The 18,764-nt window shown below is 47.0% G+C and overlaps 1 protein-coding gene across 1 annotated transcript in view; it reads right to left on the reverse strand.

The window, feature by feature from the left end:
* Positions 1-1,884: 1,884 nt before the first annotated feature.
* Positions 1,885-18,764, reverse strand: part of LOC136631579 (cholinesterase-like) — a 36,266-nt gene continuing 19,386 nt past the window's right edge. Inside the window, exon 4 of the mRNA XM_066605859.1 lies at positions 1,885-2,008. Within this exon, the coding sequence (XP_066461956.1) occupies position 2,008 (1 nt within the window). The 3' untranslated portion in view covers positions 1,885-2,007. The remainder of the gene's footprint in view (positions 2,009-18,764) is intronic.

The raw sequence follows: 18,764 nt of genomic DNA on the forward strand, positions 1-18,764 counted from the left end.
GTGCAGGAGAAGTTTGCTTCCTGCCTAGGATTGCTAAGGCTGTTGGCCGAGGCCTATGTCCTGGGCGCGGTGCAAGTCTGCCATGTTTGGCCGCTCAGATCTATTTTTTGTTCATGTCTTGAGTTTCCTAGGACCCACCTATGCTGTTGGTGCAAACTTAGTTCCCATCACGGTGTTTGACCTGTCTGGCACAAAGACACTGACTGACTTGGGTAGGGGGCAGAGTGCAGATGGCTTTCCCCTTGCAGTGTCGATTGAGCTATGCGACACCTTGACAGAATGAATACTGTGTGGCACATGGATTCCCCATTGCTATGCCCACGTTTGCAGCTCCTGACGGAGGTGGCACAGGATTGGATTTCTCATTGCTTCTGTACAGCATTGTGGGCTATCGCCCCGCCCCTTTTAAAGACGGTTGCTGCCTGGCCCTGCCAACCCTCTGCAGTGTGTACCTCCGGTTCCTCCTGATCGCAGATACACTTATAAATAGACATGAGGGTGGTGAGGCTATGCAGCCAGTGTGTGGCATGAGGGCAGCTGAAGGCTGTGCAGGGACACTTTGGTGTGCGCTGTGGATGCTGGGTCATGTGGGGGGGGGGGGGTTGGGCAGCATGTAACCCAGGAGAAAAGGCAGCGGTGTGACTCGCAGGCAGTGCTTGTGCTTAGTTGGAGGTAGTGTGGTGCTTAGCTAAGGTGTGCCTTGCTAATGAGGGTTTGTCCGAAGTAAACATTGTTAGGGGGGGGGGGGGGGCACTCTTGCCGCTATTGTGGCTTAATAGTGGGACCTGGGAACCTGAAATGCAGCCCAGCATGTTGCCCCTCGCCTGCCCTATCCGTTTCTGTGTCGTTTCCATCCCTTTCTTGGGTTTTCCAGATTTTCACAAATGAAAACCTCTGCGGAGCATGGGTGATATACAAAAATGCTCGAGTCGCCCATTGACTTCAATGGGGTTTGTTACTCGAAACGAACCCTCGAGCATCACGGAAAGTTCGACTAGAGCAACGAGCACCCGAGCATTTTGGTGCTCGCTCATCTCTAGATAGAACATAATCTCATCTTACAGAAACATGCTTGTGATGTCACAACAGCCTACTTGACTGAAACACAGTGATGCCACAGCAAATTACCTGATGGAAATAAATTTGTGATATCACTGCAGTTTACCTGGACAAAATCCACCAATAATTTCACTTTTGATGTTACAACATCTTACTTGACTGAAACATAGTTGTGATGTGACAGCAGTTACCTGCAATGGAATGAAGGTTTTAGCCTTGTGTATTTGGGATAGTGTTTTAACTGCTATGGATTTATATGAAACTGTTACCTGCTGTATTGCTGAGAGGTTTGAAGGCATGCCAGCATAGACACTATGAGTGCAAACTGCCGAATGCTGACAAGTGTAACCCCCAGAGCTACGCCAGACCTACTGAGTATTTAGGGTTTGCCACGCAAGAGCTTTGATTGATCACTCTAGCAGGATTGCAAGCACGGAGTTGTTAGAATACAGTTGGATTTGTACCCAGCTTTCCCAGGCTTCGGCACACATGCAGAATGAAAGCTCACATCACCCCCTGATCCAGTCAAATGCCTCCAGCACCCTTCACTACCCCCACACACTTGCTGCCAACACGAGCTTTTGGTTCCCAGGTATATTTGGCCATATTTCCACTAGAGACGCTCCAATAAAGAAGATATGGTTGTCATGCTTAATATCAGGAATTTATCTACTCATAGATACTAAGCATGATACGGAAGAGATGATCGACTATGGCTACAGGCAATTCTGGTGGGCACTAGTTTGTCTGGCGGCTGGCTGTTTGTAGTCTGTAACCAAAGTTATTTCATATTTTATTTTAGATAAATTGCAACGTTCATGAGAGTATGAAACTTTTATTTCATGAGTAATTATACACTTTAATTAATCAAGGCATTTCCGGTTTTCACTTCACTTTGATGTCTTGATTTCAGCATCAAAGTTTTCTTTAGAAATTTGCCTTCATGTGTCTGCAACCAGAAAGAGATAAGCATTACAATGGCTACTAGATTCAATGTATTTCCATTATATGTGATTTGTATAATTTAATTTTCATATATCTATAATAGAGATTTTCATTATGCACACAAGTTATTTGTATATGCCTTCCATCAAAAAACTCCTAAACAAAGGGTTTAATCCTCGAGCATAGTAAGGAGGACCATGCAAATCAGTAGGTGCCAAAAGCATACATAGGAGGTAAATAGGGACCATTAACGCCCAGTTCCTGATGCCCAAGGGGCTTCAATGGCAGGTTGTATGTGGGGAACCCTGTTAGAACCCAGCAAATTCAAATTATACCTTTGGTGGTGGTCAACTTTAGAGCTGTCCTATGTACGAGCACCGATGAGGTCATTTTTCCTTATAGTTTATTAATAATATGTAAACAGTTGATAGAGCATGTTCAGCTGTTTATAGCAGAACCACTATTACTAAAGGTACTTTCAGATGGAACAATTACCGTTCAAAGAATTGTTCAAACTAGCGAAAGCGAACAATAATCATTTGATCTAAACGCAAGCCAATTTCAAAACGATAATTTTTCACTTTTCATCCATCGTTCATTTTATGCAAGCAGAAAAATCTCTGTTGATCATTCACTTATCATTTGGTTTAACCCCTTCAGTGGCGGGTTTCTTACCACCCTGTGAGACCCACCAGGGCAGGTTTTTAAATGGGACAATCATTTAATTTCAACTAATCTTTCAGTCGCGTTCCAAGAGCTATAACATTTTTCATTTTTCCATTGACACGGCCATATGAGGGCTTGTTTTTTGGGGGACAAGTTGTATTTTTTGATGGCATCATTTTTGGGTATGTATAATGTATTGCATAACTTTTGTAAAAACATTTGTACGGAGATTGGGGGGAAAAAGAAATTCTGCAATTTGTCTTTTGGATTTCATTTTTACGGCGTTCAGCGTGCAGAATAAATAATTTTATTAAAGATTTGCTTTTGTGTCGCCACATTCCAAGAGCCGTATTCATTTTCTTTTTCCATTGCCAGAGCTCTAGAAGGCCTTGTTTTTTGTGGGATGAACTCCAGTCTTCATTTATCTAATTTTTAGGAACATGTAAAATTTTGATGCCTTTTTATCTCAATTTTTCCAGGGGCAAGATTAACAAAATCTGTAATTCTGGCATGTTTTTTATTTTTATTTTTCACTGCATTCTCTGAGTAGTATACATAACATAATGAAGTGATTCTACAGGCCAGTACAACTATGCCAATACCAAATTGTAATCGTTTTTTATTATTTCACTACTTTTTCACAGTTTCAAAAAAAAAGAAAAAAAATTATATATATATATATATATATATATATATATATATATATATTATTTTTTATAGTTGCATTCAAAGACCCCTAGCATTTTAATTTTTTTTTACCAAAGAGCTATGTAAGGCTTTCGGTTTTGCGGGACGAGTTGTACTTTTTATTAGTACCATTTTTTGATCTGTGCAGCATTTTGATCACTTTCTATTCCATTTTTTGTATGATGAGAAACAAAATTAGCAATTTTTGCCACGTTTTAATTTTTTTTCCCATGTCGTGCACCCTGTAGATTAACCCGTTCCAGCTCTAGGACGTACATTTACGTCCTGATTGTAAAAAAAAAAAAAAGTAATGAAAGTTTAAATCACCCTCCTTTTGCCATATCTATAACAAAAAAATCGAAATTAAAGTCCGATCTATGAAAGTAGTGCAATATTTACCCCACATAGTGAACGTAGTCCAAAAAAATAAATAAATAAAGAACGCCAGAAATGCACTTTTTCAATCACTCTGTTTCCCAGAACAAATGCAATAAAAAGCGATCAAAAAGTTGTATGTATTCCGAATTGGTACTAACTAGAGATGAGCGAGCGTACTCGCTAAGGCAAACTAGTCGAGCGAGTAGTGCCTTATGCGAGTACCTGCCTGCTCGTCTCTAAAGATTCGGGTGCCGTCGGGGGGTGGAGAGGCACTCCTCGCTGCTCACTTCCGCAACTCACCGCTTTTCCCCGCCGTCACCTGAATCTTAAGAGACGAGCGGGCAGGTGCTCGCATAAGGCACTACTCGCTCGACTAGTTTGCCTTAGCGAGTACGCTCGCTCATCTCTAGTACTAACGTAAACTACAGGACATCCCACAAAAATGAGCCTTCGCACAACTACATTGATGGAAAAATAAAAAAGTTATTGTGCGCAGAAGATGCGGCAGAAAATAATTTTAAAAGATGAAATGTCTTTGAAAAAAAATTGCAAGTACTACAGTAAAAAGTAACCGTACTGACTAGAGATGAGCGAACGTGCTCGGCCACGCCCCTTTTTCGCCCGAATACCGCGATTTCCGAGTACTTCCGTACTCGGGCGAAAAAATTCGGGGGGCGCCGTGGCGGCACGGGGGGTAGCAGTGGGGAGTGGGGGGGAGAGGGAGAGAGAGAGGGCTCCCCCCTGTTCCCCGCTGCTACCCCCCACACCGCCACGCCTCTCCCTGCCCCCCGGCGCCCCGGTACTGAAGTACTGAAGTACTCGAAAATGGCGGTACTCGGGTGCGTAAGTACTCGAAACGAGTACGTTCGCTCATCTCTAGTACTGACCCATAGAATAAACGTATCATGTCACTTTTGATGCAGTTTGCGCCGTAAACACAAAGCGCGCTAAAAGATAGTGGAATTTCGTTTTTTTTTTTTTCATTTTACTCCACTTAGAATTTTTTAAAGTTTTTTTTAGTACATTATATGGTACTTTAAATAGCACCATTGAAAAATACAACTCGTCTAGCAAAAAACAAGCCCTCATACAGCAACGTTGATAAATAAATAAAGGAGTTATAATTTTTTTTGAAAGGGGGGGACCAAAAAAAAAAAGAGGGGCTGCATCATTAGGGGGTTAAATAATGTACTAACTTCCCTCTCTGGGTCATTATGAACGCAGGGATACCACGTGTAATTTTGTTTTTAATTTTTTTTTTTACAAAGTAAGGCCTCGGTCACACGACCGTTTTTTGGTTCGATCTGCAGACGCGCTTGCGATCTGCAGATCTATAGACCAAATGCATCCCAATGGGATCGGTCACATGTCCTCTTTTTATGCGGATGTGCGATCAATTATAGGACACAACGATTCGCAGAACGCGCCTTTGTGCGTTCTGCGCATCGCTGTGTTCTATATATGCGCTCAATGGAGCCGGCGGCAGCAGCGCCGACCCCATTGAGAACATATACTAAAGATCGTTCTCCTCTGCCACAGCTGTAGCAGCTGTGGCAGAGAAGAATGATGTCGCCCATTGAATTCAATGGATCCGGTAATACAGCCGGCTCCATTGAAAGCAATGGGCTGCCGGCGAGCGCGGGATGAATTGTCGGGAAGGGCTTAAAAATATAAGCCCATCCCTGAAAAGCATCCTGAAATGTGTAAAAAAAAAAATTATACTCACCTTTTCCCTGCAGCTGGAGTTCAGCCGCGGCCGGCCGGCCAGCAGTTCTCCTGAACTGCTCTGTGTAGTATTCAGCAGGCGGGGATTTAAAATCCCCGCCTGCTGAATTGGCTGCCTCTGATTGGTCACAGCCCTCACCAAGCAGAGGCAGCTCTCACTCACCCATTCATGAATTCATGAATGGGTGAGTGAGTGCTGCCTCTGATTGGCTGAGCGCAGGGATCAATCAGGGGCAGCTCTCAGCTGTCAGATTTTTCAGTGAATCGTCGGCCCCGGTCACGCGATTGATCCGCAAATCACGTGAGAAATCGCCCGTCTGACCGAGGCCTAAAGGGAGAAAGGTGGGGTTTTTATTTATTTATTTTTTTCTAATTTTTTTACTATTTTTTTTTTAAACTTTTTTAAAATTTTGGTCCCTTTAGGGGACGTGCATAATACTTTTTAAAATTATTATTCTAATACTCTGCTATGCTGAGGCATAGCAGGGTATTAGGGTGGCTTCAGACGAGCGTGTATTTTGTTCATGCTTACGCGCACACAAAAACACGCATCTATTAGCCCCAAGGCATTCCCTATGGTGTGTACACATGTCCGTGCTTTACAGGCATGTGCCTGCAAAGATAGGACATGTGTGCACCGTAGGGAATGCATGCATTGTTTTCAATGTAGCTGCGGCTGCTACCGGCAGCTCCATTGAAAACAATGGTCTGCCGGCACTCCTGCATTCTTTTTCAGGAAAGGGCTTTATAAAAATTTCAGTGTGAAAAAAAAAAAATTTAAAATAAACGTACCCTCCGCTGCTGCCGTGTCCCCTGTTGGGATGAAGAACATCCCCGCTAGTAAAAAGAATTCCCTCAGCCAATCACAATCAGCTCTATCAGCAGGTGCGGATTTTAAATCCCCGGCTGCTGATAGATCAGCACCACAGAGCAGGGGACAGCAGGAGAAGACGCAGCTGAGCATCTATTTTTTTTTTATAGCACTTTTACAGGATTTTTAGGGAAGGTCTTATATTTAAAGCCCTTCCCTGAAAGCAATTGACGGGATGCCAGCAGCAGAATCCTCTACCGCACCTGTCATGTGTAACAGCTGCAGTAGAGAATTGAAGAATTCCTCTGCTGCATCTGTCACAGATGTGGCAGATGTAGCAGCAGGGAATTCTTTTTACTAGCGGGGATGAGGTGGATGTGTTCTTCTTTACTGCCCGGGACACGGCAGTAGCGGAGAGGTAAGTTTATTTTTTATTTATTTATTTTTTACACTAAAGTTTTTGTTTTTCAGGGAAGGGCTTATATGTTCAGCTCTTCCCTGAAAAAGAATGCAGGGGTGCCGGCAAACCATTGTTTTCACTTGAGCCGCCGGCAGCAGCCGCGGCTCCATTGAGATCAATGCACGGACCTGCATTCATGCGTGTTTTTGCACGTACATGGGTGCACACTTATGTACGCACCTATGTACGCTTAGAAACGCGCTCGTGTGAAGCCACCCTTAGACAGGCTATGACGCCCAGACAGAGTCTGAGCATCATAGCCAGCTGGCAGATCCAGAGGCTATATTCAAGCCTCCGGGTGCCACAGAGACCCATCAGGACCCCCTGATCAAATTCCGGGGGTCCGATGGTGACAGCCCTTTACATGCTGCAGTCGCATCGACCACGGCATGTAAAGGGTTAAACAGCAGTGATCGGGGTTTTTCTCCATTCTCTTCTGTGTTAGAACTGGTGCCGGGCTATCCTCTGACAGCCGATCACCAGCTCTCCCTGCCGCCGGCTTGTCACATGTTGGCCGATGGTCTCCGTAGCAACCTGTAAACAAAGCACTGCAGGAGTTTAAAAAAAGAAGCCGGAAGTTGCCAGCAGATCGGTAATATCTTGCTGCTTCTTTTTTTTTAAGCCTGCACTGTTCTCTGTGGGACTGTGCAGGCTGTGCACACTGCCACAGCTTATGGCATTGTGCTCTGCAGGTCCCATAGTGAAACATTTCACTATGGGCAGTGGAGCTCGTCCCGGAAAATTTCCGGGCGTGTCACTCAAGGGGTTTAACAGTGTTCATTTAGTCCCTCTCATTTGTTTATACAACAAATGTGAAAGACTGAATGTTTCTGACAATTCTCATTTGAATGAGCCAACAATGTATCGGCCCGTCCAAACAGGTTGCATGAGAATGAACGAGCTATCAGTGACATCAGTCTCTTATTTACTAGTTCATATGATAATCATCTAAAAGGATTTATATAAACAAGATAAGAGAAAACATTGGTTGGAGATCATTGCACAGTAGAGCAGTCAGACCCCTTTAGTACTCTCTGAAGTCTCCAACACAGGGGCAGAACAAAGATTAGATGGCGTAGTGAATCAGTTGTGGCTCTGCTGGAGGGAAGGGGGTGCATTTTATGGTTAAGAAAGAAACTGCTGTGTCAGGCAGATTGATGTGGATCCACCTTGCTACACACCAGTTAGACTTTGACCTGGAAATCCCCATTTTTCATCCTTGAGCCCTCCAAGCCGGTTAGTCTTTGTTATAGAGCCCACAAGCTGTTACTCGAATAGATAGGCTAAGGTGCGGTACTTGATGGCATGAACAGGAGCTTATCCAGAGACATAGCAATGGTTGGAACTGGCTGCACAGAAGCAAAAATGGAATGCAGACAGAAAGTCAGGGGGGTAGGCAAATACAAAGCAATAACAAGATCTAGTAAACAGAGCCAAGGTTAGGGAACATCGAAGTCAAAATAATCAGGAGTCAAAACCATAATACACAAATGGCAGGAGGAGATTAGAGATGAGCGAACGTACTCGTCCGAGCTTGATACTCGTTCGAGTATTAGCGTGTTTGAGATGCTCGTTACTCGAGGCGAGCACCATGCGATGTTCGAGTTATTTCACTTTCATCTCTGAGACGTTAGCGCGCTTTTCTGGTCAATAGAAAGACAGGGAAGGCATTACAACTTCAGTGTGTAGTGTGAGCAGGTCCTGTCGTGGATGGCAGAAAGTGCATCCAGCAATCTATCGACCACCCAGAGTTCTGCACCATCCACTGCTGCAACTCTGAATCCTCTGGCTGCTGCTCCTCCTTCCTCCCAGCCTCCTCACTCCATTACAGTGACACATTCTGAGGAGCGGCAGACTCCCAGGAACTGTTCTCGGGCCCCTGCCCGGAATGGGCAGCAATGGTTCCTATCCCACCGGAGGAGTTTGTCGTGGCCGATGCCCAACCTTTGGAAAGTTCCCGGGGTCCGGGGGATGAAGCTGGGAACTTCCGGCAACTGTCTCAAGAGCTTTCAGTGGGTGAGGAGGACGACGACGATGAGACACAGTTGTCTATTACTCAGGTAGTAGTAATTGCAGTAAGTCCGAGGGAGGAGCGCACAGAGGATTCGGAGGAAGAGCAGCAGGACGATGAGGTGACTGACCCCACCTGGTTTGCTAAGCCTACTGAGGACAGGTCTTCAGAGGGGGAGGCAAGTGCAGCAGCAAGGCAGGTTGGAAGAGGCAGTGCGGTGGCCAAGGGTAGAGGCAGGGCCAAACCGAATAATCCACCAACTGTTTCCCAAAGCGCCCACTTGCGCCATGCCACCCTGCAGAGGCCGAGGTGCTCAAAGGTCTGGCAGTTTTTCACTGAGAGTGCAGACGACCGACGAACAGTGGTGTGCAACCTTTGTCGCGCCAAGATCAGCCGGGGAGCCACCACCACCAGCCTCACCACCACCAGCATGCACAGGCATATGATGGCCAAGCACCCCACAAGGTGGGACGAAGGGCGTTCACCGCCTCCGGTTTGCACCACTGCCTCTCCCCCTGTGCCCCAACCTGCCACTGAGATCCAACCCTCCTCTCAGGACACAGACACGACCGTCTCCCGGCCTGCACCCACACGCTCACCTCCGCTGTCCTCGGCCCCATCCATCAATGTCTCTCAGCGCACTGTCCAGCCGTCGCTAGCGCAAGTGTTTGAGCGCAAGTGCAAGTATGCTGCCACGCACCCGCACGCTCAAGCGTTAAGCGTGCACATAGCCAAACTGATCAGCCTGGAGATGCTGCCGTATAGGCTTGTGGAAACGGAGGCTTTCAAAAACATGATCGCGGCTGCGGCCCCGCGCTATTCGGTTCCCAGTCGCCACTACTTTTCCCGATGTGCCGTCCCAGCCCTGCACGACCACGTCTCCCGCAATATTGTACGCGCCCTCACCAACGCGGTTACTGCCAAGGTCCACTTAACAACGGACACCTGGACAAGCACAGGCGGGCAGGGCCACTATATCTCCCTGACGGCACATTGGGTGAATTTAGTGGAGGCTGGGACCGAGTCAAAGCCTGGGACCGCTCACGTCCTACCCACCCCCAGAATTGCGGGCCCCAGCTTGGTGGTGGTATCTGCGGCGGTGTATGCTTCCTCCACTAAACCACCCTCCTCCTCCTCCTCCTCCTACGCAACCTCTGTCTCGCAATCAAAATGTGTCAGCAGCACATCGCCAGCAGTCGGGGTCGTGCGGCGTGGCAGCACAGCGGTGGCCAAGCGTCAGCAGGCCGTGCTGAAACTACTCAGCTTAGGAGAGAAGAGGCACACGGCCCACGAACTGCTGCAGGGTCTGACAGAGCAGACCGACCGCTGGCTTTCGCCGCTGAGCCTCCAACCGGGCATGCTCGTGGTTGACAACGGCCGTAACCTGGTGGCGGCTCTGCAGCTCGGCAGCCTCACGCATGTGCCATGCCTGGCCCACGTCTTTAATTTGGTGGTTCAGCGCTTTCTGAAAAGCTACCCACGCTTGTCAGACCTGCTAGGAAAGGTCCGCTGGCTCAGCGCACATTTCCGCAAGTCCAACACGGACGCTGCCACCTTGCGCACCCTGCAACATCGGTTTAATCTGACAGTGCACCGACTGCTGTGCGACGTGCCCACACAGTGGAACTCTACGCTCCACATGTTGGCCAGGCTCTATTAGCAGCGTAGAGCTATAGTGGAATACCAACTCCAACATGGGTGGCGTAGTGGAAGTCAGCCTCCTCAATTCTTTACAGAAGAGTGGGCCTGGTTGGCAGACATCTGCCAGGTCCTTGGAAACTTTGAGGAGTCTACCCAGATGGTGAGCGGCGATGCTGCAATCATTAGCATCACCATTCCTCTGCTATGCCTCTTGAGAAGTTCCCTGCAAAGCATAAAGGCAGACGCTTTGCGCTCGGAAACGGAGGCAGGGGAAGACAATATGTCGCTGGATAGTCAGAGCACCCTCCTGTCTATATCTCAGCGCGTTGAGGAGGAGGAGGTGGAGGAGCATGAGGAGGAGGGGGAAGAGACAGCTTTGCCCACTGCTGAGGGTACCCAAGCTGCTTGCCTGTCATCCTTTCAGCGTGTTTGGCCTGAGGAGGAGGAGGATCCTGAAAGTGATCATCCTAGTGAGGACAGCCATGTGTTGCGTACAGGTACCCTGGCACACATGGCTGACTTCATGTTAGGATGCCTTTCTCGTGACCCTCGCGTTACACGCATTCTGGCCACTACGGATTACTGGGTGTACACACTGCTCGACCCACGGTATAAGGAGAACCTTTCCACTCTCATACCCGAAGAGGAAAGGGGTTAGAGAGTGATGCTATACCACAGGACCCTGGCGGACAAACTGATGGTAAAATTCCCATCCGACAGTGCTAGTGGCAGAAGACGCAGTTCCGAGGGCCAGGTAGCAGGGGAGGCGCGGAGATCAGGCAGCATGTACAGCACAGGCAGGGGAACACTTACCAAGGCCTTTGACAGCTTTATGGCTCCCCAGCAAGACTGTGACACCGCTCCCCAGTCAAGGCTGAGTCGGCAGGAGCACTGTAAAAGGATGGTGAGGGAGTACGTAGTTGATCGCACGACCGTCCTCCGTGACGCCTCTGCCCCCTACAACTACTGGGTGTCGAAGCTGGACACGTGGCCTGAACTCGCGCTGTATGCCCTGGAGGTGCTTGCTTGTCCTGCGGCTAGCGTCTTGTCAGAGAGGGTGTTTAGTGCGGCTGGGGGAATCATCACGGATAAGCGTACCCGCCTATCAACCAACAGTGCCGACAGGCTTACAATCATAAAGATGAACAAAGCCTGGATTTCCCCAGACTTCTCTTCTCCACCAGCGGACAGCAGCGGTACCTAAACAATATGTAGGCTGCACCCGCGGATGGAAGCATCATTCTCTATCACCATAAAAAACGGGGACCTTTTAGCTTCATCAATCTATGTATTATATTCATCCTCCTCCTCCTGAAACCTCACGTAATCACGCCAAACGGGCAATTTTTCTGAGGCCCACAAGGCTCAGTCATATAACTTTTGTAAACAATGTTTATAAGTTTCAATTCTCAATTCAATAAAGCGTTGAAACGTGCACCTGAACCAATTTTTATTTTAACTGGGCCGCCTACAGGCCTAGTTACAAATTAAGCCACATTAACCAAAGCGATTAATGGGTTGGGCATGGGCAATTTTTCTGAAGTACATTTGTACTGTTGGTACACCAATTTTTTTGGGCCCTCGTCTACATTGTAATCCTGGTAATTTTTAGCCCACCTGCATTAAAGCTGACGTTACCTCAGCTGTGATGGGCAATGCAATGGGATATATTTATGTACCGCCGATGGCTTCCTGGGACCCACCCATGCAGTCGGTCCACACGGAGTTGTAACTGCATGTGTCCACTTCTAAAGAACCCCAGTCTTTCTGGGGCATGTAGTGTGGGCCGAAGCCCACCTGCATTAAACCTGACGTTACCTCAGCTGTGATGGGCAATGCAATGCGATTTATTTATGTACAGCCGGTGGGTTCCAGGGAGCCACCCATGCTGTGGGTGCACACGGAATTCCCATTGCGGAGTTGTACCTGCCTGTGACTATTTATAAAAAACCCACTCTGACTGGGGCATGTAGACACCTTGACAGAATGAATAGTGTGTGGCACATGGGTTCCCCATTGCTATGCCCACGTGTGCAGCTCCTGATGGAGGTGGCACAGGATTGGATTTCTCATTGCTTCTGTACAGCATTATGGGCTATCGCCCCGCCCCTTTTAAAGAGGGTCGCTGCCTGGCCGTGCCAACCCTCTGCAGTGTGTGCCTGCGGTTCCTCCTCATGGCAGACGCGCTTATAAATAGACATGAGGGTGGTGTGGCATGAGGGCAGCTGAAGGCTGCGCAGGGACACTTTGGTGTGCGCTGTGGACACTGGGTCGTGCGGGTGGGGTTGGGCAGCATGTAACCCAGGAGAAGTGGCAGCGGAGTGTCATGCAGGCAGTGATTGAGCGTTGTTGGAGGTAGTGTGGTGCTTAGCTAAGGTATGCATTGGTAATAAGGGTTTTTCAGAAGTAAAAATTGTTGGGAGGGGGGGCGGGGCCCACTCTTGCCACTATTGTGGCTTAATAGTGGGACCTGGGAACTTGAGATGCAGCCCAATATGTAGCCCCTCGCCTGCCCTATCTGTTCCTGTGTCGTTCCCATCACTTTGTTGAATTGCCCAGATTTTCACAAATGGAAACCTTAGCGAGCATCGGCGATATACAAAAATGCTCGAGTCGCCCGTTGACTTCAATGGGGTTCGTTACTCCAGCATCGCGAAAATTTCGTCTCGAGTAACGAGCACCCGAGCAGTTTGGTGCTCGCTCATCTCTAGAGGAGATGAATTGCTTAGGCACTTACTCTAGGGGATGAATGCCTTTTATAGATGGGATTTGGGGGACAGGTTCAGGGAGTGTGTACTGGTTCCTTAAGAGAGACACAGAAGTGTGTGGGAGCTCTGTGGGCAGACACCAAGGAAGAAACTAAAAAGGGCCACTCCAGAAATAAAACACATTTTTTCAACCGTGCCCCTTTCATTTGATTGCTTGCAACACTCTGGAGGCCTCCTTTGTATATTTCAGTCATTTTCATGTGTGATACGTATCAGACACCATCTTGATGCTGAGATTTTTGCTTTCACTCTAACATCAATCCCATGATCTATAAGCACAGCATTAGCTAGAGGCTATACCTTTTCTGCCTGCTGGGTGGTTAGTTTAATTATTAGGGATGAGCGAGTATACTCGCTAAGGCACTACTTGCTCGAGTAATGTGCCTTAGCCGAGTATCTCCCCGCTCATCCCGAAAGATTCGGGGGCCGGCGCGGGGAGCTGCGGGGGAGAGTGGGCAGGAACGGAGGGGAGATCTCTCTCTCCCTCTCTCTCGCCCGATCTCCCCTGCTCCCCGCCGCAACTCACCTGTCAGCTGCGGCGGCTCCCGAATCTTTCGGGATGAGCAAGGAGATACTCGGCTAAGGCACATTACTCGAGCGAGTAGTGCCTTAGCGCGTATACTCGCTCATCCCTATTAATTATCATTATCTCCTCTACTCTTCTAAATAAGCTGCAGCCCAAAAATATGCAGTCAGGAAGACCAGTTGTGATCTCCTCTATTATAACTGTGACAATAGCTGTGTGATCATCATCAGTAACTGTGATAGGCATGTATGTGTATGTATTCCCACTCTAAGCGGTTTCTGTAGTAGGGTCCTTGCAGCAGCATCACACAGACAAAGAAACTGAAAACATAAGCTAAAGTAAATCAGAGCTGGTTAGAATTGAGATCACATAAACCCGTGAGCAGAAGGACTCCAGGAGGTTCATATAAAGGAGTAATTATCTTTGGTAACACCATATACTTATATATATTGGGGGCTAGCTATGTAATGAATGGAAAAAAAAATCACCGAAGTAGTTCTTTAAGAAAAATGTTCTGTGCCAAAGATTATTTGCCCTTTCAACAGTTTTGCAATGGCTTTTGTTGTGTTAAAGGAGTTGTCTGGTTACTTTTTAAAAATTTAACGGCAGATGCAGGTGTCGAAAAATTATAAATACAGCAGAATTTACCTGTCCTCGGCCCCAGCGATCCAGCGCTGCAACCCCACGGTTCACTCATTTTCTGTTGACAGTGGATGTTAGGTGACCACCACCTGCCAATCAGAAGCCACAGCATGACTGCTTGTTCTATTGACATTAGCACTCGCATCCTTGGCACCGTGATGCTAGGAGTTACGAACAGTGACATTGTGGCCTCTGATTGGACAGTGGCGGCTCCTGACTTCCGCTGTCAACAGAGAGACTGGATGAATAGTAAAGTTGCAGTGCTGGTTCGATTGCAAGGGCTGAAGACAGGCAAGTACAGCAGGATTTGTTATTTAATGACAGCTGTACCTGCCGTTACATTTTCAAAAAGTTACCAGACAACCTCTTTAAGATAATATAACAATCACAATAGCTTCTCAAACTACTAACGACCACTTGTCTGTAAGTATGTATGTATGTGTGTGGGTGCTTCTCATGCTCCACCCTTGGTCATTGCAGGTCCTAAAGTATGTGTGTGTGTATATGTATATGTATGTATATGTATATATATATATATATATATAACACGGTGCCTGACCGGCAGAAGAAGAACAAAAGAGTTAGGGCTCTTGGAAAGGGGAGGACAAAAATAACAAAATGAGAATACAACTAAGCCGTTATTATGTCAGAAACAACTCAGCGGTCCTGACAGGAGACATTGACCTAATACCACCACAGAGATCCGGCGGGCTGAAGGACCTGCAGTGACATTACTACTGTGGGAGAAGCTATTCTGCAGTTTGGTAGAAAGTACTGTATACTGGATAAGCCAACAGCAGCTACCAGGACCTGTGATGACCTGTGATCCCTGACGATCACATGACAAGGGGCTGATCACTGTATCTAGGATCTGTGTGTGTAATGCGTGGAGCCAGGATGGATGTAGTAAAGTTGTGTGTGTAATGTGTGGGGTCAGGATGGATATAGTAGAGTTGTGTGTCTAATGTGCTGTGTGTGTAATGTGTGGGGTCAGCATGGATGTAGTAGAGCTGTGTGTCTAATGTGCTGTGTGTGTAATATGTGGGGTCAGGTTGGATGTAGTAGAGCTGTGTGTCTAATGTGCTGTGTGTGTAATGTGTGGGGTCAGGATGGATGTAGTAGAGCTGTGTGTGTAATGTGCTGTGTGTGTAATGTGTCGGGTCAGGATTAGAGATGAGCGAGCATGCTCAGATAAGGCCGTTATTCGAGCGATATGTCACCGTGACAGGCCAATTTCCCAATTATTACGTAAGACTAAGTCACCGATGGGAAACACTAATAGTTAAAATATAACCTTTATTGATTTTCTAATAAAAAATGTGCAAACAAAAACTATAAAATAATGTGCCTCTTGTTTATCAGAATAGTACTGATATAATCATTTATTCAAGACAAAGGTTCTTTCATTATTCTGTCCTCATATCAATACTGACCCTGGGTACGTACCTAGATCATAAGACCCAGCATAAAGTATGGGATCAAACAGCAATCATTTGCTATTGCCGCACTCGTATTTATATACCCATACAAATGAATTATGGTCAATTAATTATAGGACCATATTCAATAGTTACACTGGAATAAAACATATAATCTGTCAGTACCAGATCAAATGTATTATTACTGATACTAAATTCATGTACAGATCATACAGTCCAGTGTAAAATATATAGTGGGATATCAAATGGCACTCATTGGACCATTGCCGCGATTATATTATATATACTGTATGTCCATAGAAAAAGTTTGTGGCCAATAGCTTATAGAACCATGCCGTTCAGCCACACTTAAATAGGACATACAGTCTCCTCGTACCAGGTCAAATCTATCTTGTCATGGGACACTGAAATCAAAGCCATATATATCGTTGTGCTGTGCTTTATTTTTAATTTTTAATTAGCGGCGCTTTATTCCGCACTTAGATATATATGCTGAGTATGCATTCATTCGCCTATTGGTTGCATCGCTTTTCTCGAGTAACTGCCTTCTCGTCCGAGTAGGTTCGCGGAGAGGGGGGCGGCGGGGGGTAGCTGCACTCCCCCGCCCGCTCCCCTCCGCTCTCCCCTGCTGCACCTCCAAACCTGCTCCGATGAGAAGGCAGTTAATCGAGAAGAGCGATGCTTGCTCGAGTAACTCCCCTTACCGAGCGTGCTCGCTCATCTCTAGTCAGGATGGATGTAGTAGAGCTGTGTGTGTAATGTGCTGTGTGTGTCGTGTGGGAATCACAATGAATACAGTACAGCTGTGTGTATTATGTGTGGGAATCAGCATGGATGTAGCACAGCTGTTTGTGTCATGTGTGGGAATCAGGATGGATGTGCTACAGCTGTGTGTGTAATGTCTGGAAATCAGGATAAATGTAGTACAGCTGTGTGTGTGGTGTGTGGAGTCACAATGGATGTAGTAGAGCTGTGTGTGTGATGTCTGTGAATCAAAATGGATGTACCATGTAGCACAGCAGTGTGGCGCATTGTGCCACCAGAAACACTGGTGCTATAATTTTTCTAATAATTTAGTCAATTAAGATAGGCTAACTTGTTGCAGACAATTATCACAGTCAAGTTAAAGTTTGCTATATGTGTTAGGCTGCCAGCATATGGGCGGATTAGCATTTTAAAATCCAGAGTGGGCATCAGCCTCCAGATTCCGCTGCAAATCCAGCCCATAGCATGCTATGGCAACATGCGATTTCATGTCCACAAGCGGAAATTAATTGTGATTAGAGAAGAGAAGAAATCGCAATATTGCAGAATGGCCACAGGATCTGCGTCATCGTCTAGCAACCGCGTGGTGTCTTCTGTACTAGTGCACCGACTGGCACATCCACAGCAGAGGAAACAAGACACTGTACAGGTACACAGGGGTCACCGGCCTGGCACCGGGTCGAATTCTGCTGCGGGATCCCGCATGCAGGGTCCGACACGGCAGTGTGCAGGTGGCCTAAGAGGTCCATTCCCTGCCTCATGCACCAAGAGAGTTTGTCCTTCCCTTGCTTCAACAAAAGGCTGCGATAGAGTTTGTTACTGGAAATCTCAAAGACTGCAGTTCTGATAGAACAATACTAGATTCTGTTTATCTATTACAGAAGTCAAATTAGCAGTGTTGCCGCTGTTTCATCTGAGGACTTAAAGGGGTTGTCTCGCGAAAGCAAGTGGGGTTAAGCACTTCTGTATGGCCATATTAATGCACTTTGTAATATACATCGTGCATTAAATATGAGCCATACAGAAGTTATTCCCTTACCTTCCCTGCGCTGGCATCCTCGTCTCCATGGCTCCGTCTAACTTCAGCGTCTAATCGCCCGATTAGACGCGCTTGCGCAGAAGGGTCTTCTGCCTTCGGGTCTGTCTGGCAGCAGCGGTGTTCTGGCTCCGCCCCCTTGTATGCGTCATCGCGTAGCTCCGCCCCGTCACGTGTGCCGATTCCAGCCTCCTGATTGGCTGGAATCGGCACACGTGATGGGGCGGAGCTACGCGATGACGCGTAGAAGGGGCGGAGCCAGAACGCTGCTCGTGCCAGACCGAGCCGAAGGCAGAAGACCCTTCTGCGCAAGCGCGTCTAATCGGGCGATTAGACGCTGAAATTAGACGGAGCCATGGAGACGGGGACGCCAGCGCAGGGAAGGTAAGTGAATAACTTCTGTATGGCTCATATTTAATGCACGATGTACATTACAAAGGGCATTATGGCCATACAGAAGTGCTTAACCCCATTTGCTTTCGCGAGACAACCCCTTTAATAGCTCCCAGACCCCTACCAAAGCCAATATTATGGCAGAAGATGAAATTAGTTATAACTGAGGGCTTTTACACTCTAGTGTTTTTTTTTTAACACTGCGATATTGCTGTATTTTTTACTGCAAATGTCAATGGGACTTTCTAATGTTAAAATCGCATCGAACAAAAATCGCAGAAGCGCAAACTTGCGATTTCTGTGTGATGCGATATTTACATTAAAAAGTCTCGTTGACATTTGCAGTAAAAACAAAATGCAGTGATATCGCAGCATTAAAAAAAAAAAACGCTAGTGGGTAAAAGCCCTTAGGCTGGGTTCACACAAGGCGTATTTACCCCAGATTTGCTGTGGTTTGCCTTTGCACATCCGCATTGCGGCCAAACCATTGCGGTTGCAGTGCAATGCAGTGCAAATGTGTTTGGCCAAAATCCTGTTCTCACGGGGCTTATTTTTTTCCGCTGTGCCGCAATGCGGATAAGCAACAGCGGCACGGATTTTGAAGACCCAGCATGTCCATTCTCTCGACCTTTTCGCAGCGCTTTTTTTACCATAGGCCCCCATGAACGCAGCTGATACTGCTATGAAATCCACAATTGCTTTTTTTGTTGCGTTTTTTTATAGCGGTTCCGCAGCAGAATGTTCTCGTGTGAAAAGATGCAATAAAGTTTGTTTCACAGGAAGTGCTACAGCAGCCATTTTAGGAGACTGGC

The sequence above is a fragment of the Eleutherodactylus coqui genome, chromosome 6 (assembly GCF_035609145.1).
Source record: "Eleutherodactylus coqui strain aEleCoq1 chromosome 6, aEleCoq1.hap1, whole genome shotgun sequence".
Classification (NCBI taxonomy): domain Eukaryota; kingdom Metazoa; phylum Chordata; class Amphibia; order Anura; family Eleutherodactylidae; genus Eleutherodactylus; species Eleutherodactylus coqui.